The sequence below is a fragment of the Propithecus coquereli genome, unplaced genomic scaffold, assembly GCF_000956105.1.
Source record: "Propithecus coquereli isolate 6110/MARCELLA unplaced genomic scaffold, Pcoq_1.0 Scaffold6, whole genome shotgun sequence".
NCBI classification, from domain to species: Eukaryota; Metazoa; Chordata; class Mammalia; order Primates; family Indriidae; genus Propithecus; species Propithecus coquereli.
Genome location: NW_012151951.1, coordinates 1657776 through 1667406, shown reverse-complemented (window position 1 = coordinate 1667406; position 9631 = coordinate 1657776). Strand labels below are relative to the sequence as shown.

Below are 9631 nucleotides of genomic sequence, written 5' to 3'. Positions count from 1 at the left end.
GTACTCACTGTTTGTCAGTCATTGTACTAACATATTTTACATGTATCTTCCTACTTCAGTCTCAGAACAAACATCTAAGGCAGGTATTACTATTATTTTCATCTTCGAGATGAGGAAATTGAGACATAAAAAGGTTGGGTTATAGGTCATTTGGCTAGCAATTGGTAGAATCAGGATTTGAACCCAGTTTGGTGGTTTAGGAAGGTCTGTATTAGATAAGAAGTAGTAAAGTGAGGAATAAAAGTCCTGGTTTAAAAGGAAATGATACCAGACATATCCAGGTGGAGGTGTCCTGGTGGCAGTTGAAACTAGGAGGTAGAAATTCAAGAAGAAAAAAACTGAGGGCCCCAGTTTAGGAAGGAATTTGTGTGGGGATGTTGGTTGAAGTTGTGGGAGTAGATGAGACTGTCCTAGAAAAATAGTGATAAGAGATTAAAGATGAGGACTCAGAACAGGACCTTGGTGACTGGCTGGATTCAAGGGGAAGGGAAAGGAAGAGATGCCAGCAAAGGAGAGGAAATAATTAAAAACATACAGGGAGAAAAAACAAAGTGGAGAAACTCCCAAGCTAAGGAAAGAAGAATTCCCAAGACTGAGCATCACAGGCTAAAAAGGATCAATGAGAATGTAAACTGAGGAAAAGCCGCTCGCCTTTTTCAAATATGGGAGTGAGTAGTAACAATTGAAAATGCAGCACGAGAGAATAAGGTCAAGGCCAAGGTAAAGGTTAAGGTTAAGGTGACGTAGTAAGATTGATGAAAAAGAGAAGGGAGATGCTCAGAGTACCCGGTTGTGACAATATTTAGCATTGTGACCGTCAGTTTCTTTCACAGGGCAGCCATGCTTACAGGATGGGGGGCAGATCTGTGCCAAGGGAAAGAAACACTTAAATGGAAGAGAAAAGGCTTGAAATCACAGGTAAAGATGTCAGTTTAAACAAAAGGGACTATACAGTCTCATTGGTGGTTTCATCAATAATCTTCTATTAGAACTAAAAAATACATCCCCTTGCCAATACACAAAAATGTCTGCATAGTTTAGACATTTGTGTTAAGAGCTGAATCACCTGGTTTTGCAACCAAACATCTATTTTCAAATTTCTGTCTCTATCGCTTGCTAGTGGGAAAACCGAGACAAAAGACTTAATTCTGGACAGCTGCCACAATTTCTTCATCTATGAAACAGAAATAATAGTATTTGCCCTAACTGTTCCACAGGATTATTGCAAGGATAAAATGGTCATGTATATTAAAGGTATAGAGAGCCCAGTAAATGTTAAATTCTCTTTCTTTCACCCAGCAATCATTAAATGTTGACTGATTTAAAGAAAACCAGCTGACTATTCCAGCTGTCATTGTATAGAATTATAGCCGAGGGATGAGTAGTTAAGAGAAAGCAAAAAGAGCTGGATATTGGGCTTAGAGAACATTCCACTTTGTCAAAAATACAGGAAACTTCTGCAACAACAGAATATAATTTGAAATCTGAATCAGAGAATAAAAGATCTGGAACCAGCACATATATATATCAGAGACTCCCAGACAAGTAAGTCATATTCTGGGCACATGATCAAAATCTCATAGCAGTGTCCTAAGCTTCCCATGATCTCAAATTCATACACACAGACCTGAGGACCGAGAAAGAATGATTTCGACAGGTCTGAGCTGAGCTATGGTGCAAGCAGGACTCAGCCCCAGCAGAGCCCTTGGTTTGAACTTCCTTAAAGGGGAACTGTAGCTACAAAAGTCTGTTTCTAGGATGTGCTCTCTATAAGCATTTTCTAGAGTGTTTAATAAATTATGTAGATGTGAAAATATTATTGGCAAATTAATAAAGTGCTCAAAATAATCAGACACTAAATGATTATACCATGGCATGCAAATCACCAAAAATTAATGTACTGTGCTTCATTTAAAATCCCCAGTCAGGAGATATATCCAATTTCTTCCTATGATAATTTAAATAACTTTAGTCTTAGGAGAGTAAAAGACATCGAAACCTAACCACGGGCATAAAACTTTTCACAGGCAACTGAGCCTAATAAGAAGTAGTTTATTTAAGTGTCATTTAAGTATTTATTTATTCATTGATTTATTCATTCATTAATTCATTCAACAATCATTTGCAAACACTAAGTTGAGGTAGTAAGTACAAATGACAATTTCTGGAAGTTTGGTGAGGAAAATAAGGGAGATTGAGCCGTAGCTTGAGGGGGAAGATTCTTTCAGGCCCGAGGGACAGGGTGATGGCATAGGGACATTATTATGGACATGAGGGAGTTAATGTAATGCTCCTTGTGTCTCCAGACACTTTCTCTTTGTTAGAGAAGCAAGATCTCTATATTGCGCGCGCGCATGTGTGTGTGTGTGTGTGTGTGTGTGTGTGTGCATGTGTATGTGACATGTCTAGACAGTCACATAGACCCATGTTCGACTAGTGACAGCCCCTGAACCTGTGTGACCCAGGACTCAGGGTTGATGGGTCAATCATTTCTACATGGAGGATAACCACGAGGACTGACAGGACCAGTGTGGACCAGGTGTCTGTTAAGTGCTTGGCTAACAGTGGTTATCCATGAGCTATCACGTGCCCACATGCATGATGAATATAGAGGGTGGGACAATTTTTTTCCCACATGTTACTTCCAAAACAAAATAGTATTAAATATTTAAAGTTTCTGGCTAAAGACTATTTCTAGACCTGTAGGACAAAAAAAATAGAAAAATATCTGGCACTCGAATGGACTTATAAAATTAAAAAGGCTAATTTCCAAGCATTAAACAAAAATGAAGCAAGATTGACATTCCAATATTGAATTTAATATGGAAAACTACACACATATTTGAAGGCTTTGACAGAGCAGCCAGCATGAAACAACCAAGAAAACCATGGAAATAGTTTGCCTGCCCGGAAACAGTTAGGAGTCAGTGGACACAGCCACACTCACGAGAGCCCCCTTAAAGCTATTATTCTCCCAGGGCATAAGGGGTAGAGGGATTTCCACAAAATTACATTCAAAAGGGAATTACAGGGAAAGATGCTCCCAGAAGAATAAAATCATCTGAATGTGAACAGCAAATACAAGTTTAACTTGTTTTGAGCTTCTTGGAAACTGTGTTAAGTCTAGTCATTGCTAGGATTTGGTAGGATTTCAACCCAGCTTTCTGTTCTAGATTTGTGTTTTCTTTTTTACTCTCAAGTGAATCACACACGAGCACTAACCCAGAAGTCATATGTGCTATATTAGAAGTTCTGCTGTGAATACCCAACTGAAAATTTCAAGATTTGGGACCATGTGAATCTATGAGGCTGGCTGCTTAACCATAACTTAATTTAAAATTCTTTGTTATTTTAGGAAGAAATTTCACAAAAAGCTGTTCTCAGCAACCAGTTTCCAATTCACATCAGCAACCCTGGCATGTAATGAAACACTGTGTTTAGGGTAATAGCTTTGGACTCAGACCTGGAGAAAATGGTGGACTTCGCTAGAGAGGACAGGACGATGTGGGTGTCAAGTGGGTGGGACTCTGAGGTCCCATTTCCAATTCCATCAGAGAAGTTCTGCTTTCATCTGGTTTGCAAATCGGTTTTCCAAAAGGGATTTTGTTCAAGCAAAGGATACAGTAGTTTACAAAAGTTTGAAAACTTCTAAACAGTAGGATATGCAGACTCTTGCCAGTTGGGACATTTTATGAGACTCTTCCAGAGTGACAGCTTATAGAATTTATTTCCCAATCCGCGATGGTCACAATGCTGTTTTCCCAAGATAACCTAGCAACCCTGGCTTCCCAGGCCTCAGTGGAGCTAGGAGGTGACCTCCTCACACTGACCAGATTCCCCAACAGTTGGAGTGTGTCTGCCAACCCTTGACTTTTAAAACAAACTCTCACATAAGAGCCCCTTTTGCTGTTTTTGTTGCCTGTGCCGAAGTCACTTCAATTGCAAATTTTCTCTGGTCTCCGTACAACCCCCGTGAGGAGAGGGTTTCATTTTCGTGAGAATTCTCCCAATTCCTCTTACCATCTTGAACTCACATATTACTCCATTTAGATGAGGAAGTTGTGGTTAAATGATTAGAGAGGAAACGAGTTCTTTCAAATCAATCCAAGATATATTGAAGAATAACTTATGAATAAGACGTTGTCTTGGCACGGCAAGGAAAACAGTAATCCGTAAGGTGAGAAAAGTTCCGAGAAAGCAAACCTGACACTGTGGGGATGGTGAGAGACACTGTGGGTGCTGAAGGTGAAGAACGCAGGCCAATGTTTCTCAACTTCATATCTCAGGTAAACATTTCCAAGGAAGGAGGGTGGGGCATGAGGAGAGGGAAGGCACAGAGATAGACCAGTTTCTCTCCCCAAGAGTGGCAGGGAAGGCCCTGGTGGTACCTAAGACAATTTTATGTGGAACATAAATACATGAATGTACATCTTTCATTGCATGGCCATGTATTTATTTTAATGTACAGGAGATGCTAAATAATATTTTTGAATGAATGAACACATAAATATATGAATGAATGCATATATGAAAGCGTTAATAAATGCTGCCTAGCCCCAAGTAGCAAAGATGTGCTCATATTGAGGGGAACGAGGATGCATAAAACTAAGACCCCAGAGTCACACTGGGTCTCTTGCTCACCTGGTACATTCTGAGAGGTTTCAGAGAAGGATCCTGTTGTTCCCATGGTGATGATGGGCAAGGTCTACACAGAGCAGGGAGTTATGTCACACCCCACCCGTGGAAGTGTGGTCTTCTGAGGCAAGGAGCTCAAATCGTAGGCCTGAATAAAGATCAAGGGAAACCATGGTGCTATTGCCATTGCATACCAGGTGGCTTAACAAAGGCAGAAGGGACCTCAGAGAACTCCAGAGAGACATCACAGACTGAGTGGTTGAGGAGCTGAGCTTCAGTCAGTGTAGGGGCTGAACAGCCATGGGGCCCCCCAGTGTTAGTAACTCTACTCTCTGCCCTGGGAGCAAACTATGTGCAGAAACCTGGAGCACTTTATGATCAGCAAAATCAGATAGCAAAATCCATTCTTCAAAAAAGCCATGGAGTACTCTGTAACCTGTGTGTGTAACAAGGGCCTTTCTCAAACAGGATAGAAATGAAGTGGGGAAAACAACTGTTTACATGGTGGAGCGTGTCTTCTTCACACACATCCTGTTTGACATTAATCATGAGATTGCAACACCAATCAAACCCAAATAATCTGCTCGGAGTCACGGTTTCTGATGATTGCTCAGGCAATTCATTGCTAATCAGGAGGATATTATAAAACATGACTCAGACAGCCTCCAGCTTTCTGGAAGGGCAAGTACTCTATATATAGAGAGTGAGCTTCCCAGCTGAGATACTGGAGCACCAGGCAGGTGGGAGCCATCAGTTGTCTTGACCTGAGAAGGAAGACAAAGGCCAGCATGCCCAACTTTTTTCTGCTGTTGCTACTGCTCTGGGGTCTGGGGTCTCACGGCTTCCCAGCGGCTCCAGAAACACAAGAGCAAGATGTGGAGATAGTCCAGGTAAATGCTACATTACATGTGCCTGTAATGCGTGTCTTTAGTTTGTATTTTTCCGCAGTAGTATAATGGAGTTTATTTAAGGATGGATTTCCTGCAAAGAGAAGTTATTTTGTCAGGAACAGCACCCTCCCAACAAATGTATCTAGCCATGCGTAGACTCCTCTGTTCCATTTGGTGGTGAGAGGGAATTGAAGGAATAGTATGCAAGTCTTACTCTACAAATTGTAGATTTGCAGCAGTATGCAAATCTTGCTCTACCAATCTTGCTCTGCTATGAAGTGCTGACTTTGTAGTAACTAATGGTAGGGACATTTCTACTCTGAAATTGCATTTTTGCACCAATGATAAGCACAATAAGGATCATGAAATCTAAACATAAGCTTTAAAAGTAGTTTCTCTGTTTTGGCAAAAACTTCGTGTCATTAATTTTTCAAAAAATGAGAAAGATTTCCCATCCAGTATTTCAGTAATTTTATCTTTTATCAGAAATACCTGGAAAACTACTATGACCTGAAGAATGATGGGAGGAAAATTGAAAAGAAGAGAAGCAGTGACTCCGTGGTTGAAAAATTGAAGCAAATGCAGGAATTCTTTGGGCTAAAGGTGACTGGGAAGCCAGACACTGAGACCCTGAAGGTGATGAAGCAGCCCAGATGTGGGGTGCCCGATGTGGCACGGTTTGTCCTCACTCAGGGGAACCCTCGTTGGGAGCAAACACATCTGACCTACAGGTAATCAGATTGAGCACCAGAGTGAGAATGCTGTTTCCCATTAGAGTGGTAAGAAATAAGGTCTGATGTGTCTTTATTTCCTTTCATTCTAAGGATTGAAAATTACACACCAGATTTGCCAAGGGCAGATGTGGACCATGCCATTGAGAAAGCCTTTCAACTCTGGAGTAATGCCTCACCCCTGACATTCACCAAGGTCTTTGAAGGCCAAGCAGACATCATGATATCCTTTGTCAGGGGAGGTAAGCTCTTCCTGTAGCATGAAATTATTCACACCTTAACTTTACCTTGCCCCTAAATCTCTTCAGCTTTGTAGCTGGAATTCCTTGTTCAAGAGGGATGTTGATTTTATGGGCTTAAGGAAGTAGGAAACTATGTCACATCTGACGGAAGTCTGTTGGCCCCTTCACAAAGCCAATGCTTGCCCTCCTGGGTTAGCCTCAATAAGAACCAAGAGGGATATTGGTTGAATTGTTTCTTGCAGATCATCGGGATAATTCTCCCTTTGATGGACCTGGAGGAAACCTTGCTCATGCTTTTCAGCCAGGCCCAGGTATTGGAGGGGATGCTCATTTTGATGAAGACGAACAGTGGACCAACAATTTCAGAAGTAAGTCAACCAGTTTTGCTTCTCCCAGTTCTCCCACCTCTTTGTGGTTCATTGTAATATTGGTTGATGTAGCTGAAAGAATGTACTAATATAAGTATGCATTTTTCTGTTACTACTCAGAAAATAATAATACATTTAGAAAAGCATAAAAGAGGTTATTTCTGCTAGTACAGCATCTTAGTGGTGACGATCAGGCCACTTTAAAATTTCTATTATGAAAATGTTGAAAACCTTAATGTTTTACCTGTGGGCATCTACACTGAATCTTTTTTATTAGAAGGACACAGCAAAATTTAGCAGTAGTAGTAAGCTTATGTGGAAATTAAGGAAGGGGGTAGCTTTCTCTGTTTTCCAAAATTTCCAGCAGTATGCATTTATTAGTTTTATACATAAGAAAAAATTTTAAGTGTTAATAGAACTTTATTGCTTCTCTGTGAAATAATATGTGCCATCTAATCATTAACAAGATTTACTAATCTGTGCTAGAGTCAGCTGAGTTTGTCTTTTAATTTTATCAGTGTAATGATAGAGTTTAGGCTTTAACATGTCTCTTCATTATTAATAAGTGCATGCCTCCCACCTTTGCAAAAAATTATATTAATATATATTTCAAAAAGTCACTGACAAATTATGAGCATTAGTCCTTGTAGAGTTGTAGATTATTCCTTAACTAAATGCCTCAAGTATGAATATATTTCAAATAATTGCAAGCGAATTTATTGCTCCTTTTAGATTACAACTTGTATCGTGTTGCGGCTCATGAATTGGGGCATTCCCTTGGACTCTCTCATTCTACCGATATTGGGGCTTTGATGTACCCCACCTACACATTCAGTGGTGATGTTCAGCTAGCTCAGGATGACATTGATGGCATCCAAGCCATATATGGTGAGTATAAAGAAAAAGCCATGAACAATGGCCTACGGGTCTTTACTTCTATTCCAAAGAAATCGGCCGTTAGCTGTATCCCTTAAGAAGCTGTTTTTCATTGTTTGTTCAGTTTTCCAATACTAGGCTAAACTAACTCCAGGTCTTTTATTTTGTTTAGGACCTTCCCAAAATCCCAACCAGCCAACAGGCCCACAAACTCCACAAGTGTGTGATAGTAAGCTAACCTTCGATGCTGTAACTACAATTCGGGGAGAAGTGATGTTCTTTAAAGACAGGTAAGACATAACAGTTCTTCTATGTGTTCCACATTTGTAATAATAACAATATTCACTACTATGGGCCACTATTATTCTTCATGTGTTATTTTTCTTACATTTGTTCACATCTGTAAGTATATGGTAGCAATTTCTTGCATTTGTACAATGTAACGTACTTGTAACAACTTCGATTTCCCACAGATATTAGGTCATTTGATTCTCAGAAAATATCACTGAAGTAGCAAATCAATAATTTATAATCCCATTTACAGATCAGTAAAGTAAGGCAAAGAGAAGGAAAGAGAACTTTTTGGGACACAGAGCTTATTGGTGACAGAGTAGTTACTGTCTTCTGTCCCCTACTTCAGGACTTTTTTCATTATGTACCTCTTTATGATAGAAGGTGTGTTAGGACTTTATTAGGAGAAGTCAGTCCTTTTCACAGTACCATCACGCCGACGAGGGTTGCATAGCCACCTTTTAAATATCACCTCTGCATTTGGAAAAAAGATGGATCTCCCAAATCCTGTCATCATGAAAGGTCTCTGTTGTCTCTTGGAGGCCCAGAGATGAGAAAGAGCCAATGCTCCCCAGGAGTTCATGAAATGACCTGCCCCCTTCTCAGGAAGATATTTGCAGCCACAATAGGGTGCTTCTCTCTTCCAAGGAGGATCCTAGAGCCCCCTCTGTGGATATAGACTCAAAAAATTTGGAATACTCTCATGTGCAAGGAACAGGCCTGCTCTTTGTGTGATAGTGATTCCTAAAGAACCAGGCAAAATAATAATATGCTCTTTTGTGAATGACGCAGTGCACAGAAAGACCAGCACTAGAAAGTAGGGGTGGTCTGAAAGGCTCATTTTCTTCAGCCTTTCTTCTTGGAGAGTCATTGGCACTGTTTACTACTTTGTGGCTTTATCCATCCCAAAATTCAAGGCATTGGCTCCTAATGCTTTCCATTCTCTCTTTATTAGTTTTGCATGTAAAAGAGAAGGTTGGATGTAAACCAGACAGGGTGTGGCTCAATACTGGGACGTGTTAAGGAAATACAAGGTTTCAAAGGAAAGCTCTCAATATAGCAGGACACACCTACCAGAGCAAGTATTTGAGGAATTACTCCAAGGAACAGAACCAATTTGAGGACTTGCAGGAACTGAAAGGACACTGAGGTCATTTAAATGTCACCACGTCACGGAAGGCTAAAGATAGTAACCGACTTGCCCAAGGTCTCACAGCCAGGCAGGGGCAGGACTGGGCCTAGAAGTTAGGTTTATGACCACCAAGGCCATAGTCTTCCCTGTGGCCTGGATCTGCAACACTCTTCTGTCAGCCCACATAATGGTCTATGATGCACCCTTACTCCGGTCCCTAAGAACCTCGAGAATCAACTTTGTATAAGTACTACTAACCAAAGGACAACAAAGGGTGTGGCTGCCGGAGCTGAGTTTAAGATCAACCTTTGCCTCTTACCAGCTGGGTGCCCTCAGGCACCTCCCTTAGTCTCCCTGACCTCAACTTCTCATCCCTGAGATGGGAGTAATACTCTGTTGTAGGGTTTTTGTGCTAAGGTCTGATGTAATGGCCTGGTGTGTCATGGGCCTGGAGTGTTGTGAATAC

General features: G+C 40.8%; 1 protein-coding gene across 1 annotated transcript in view; it reads left to right on the top strand.

Moving 5' to 3' along the window:
* Positions 1–5423: 5423 nt before the first annotated feature.
* The window catches only part of MMP1 (matrix metallopeptidase 1), an 8869-nt gene continuing 4661 nt past the window's right edge, over positions 5424–9631 (top strand). Inside the window, exons 1-7 of the mRNA XM_012659108.1 lie at positions 5424–5525; positions 6012–6256; positions 6350–6498; positions 6741–6866; positions 7599–7754; positions 7915–8032; positions 8989–9008. Of these exons, the coding sequence (XP_012514562.1) occupies positions 5424–5525; positions 6012–6256; positions 6350–6498; positions 6741–6866; positions 7599–7754; positions 7915–8032; positions 8989–9008 (916 nt within the window). The remainder of the gene's footprint in view (positions 5526–6011; positions 6257–6349; positions 6499–6740; positions 6867–7598; positions 7755–7914; positions 8033–8988; positions 9009–9631) is intronic.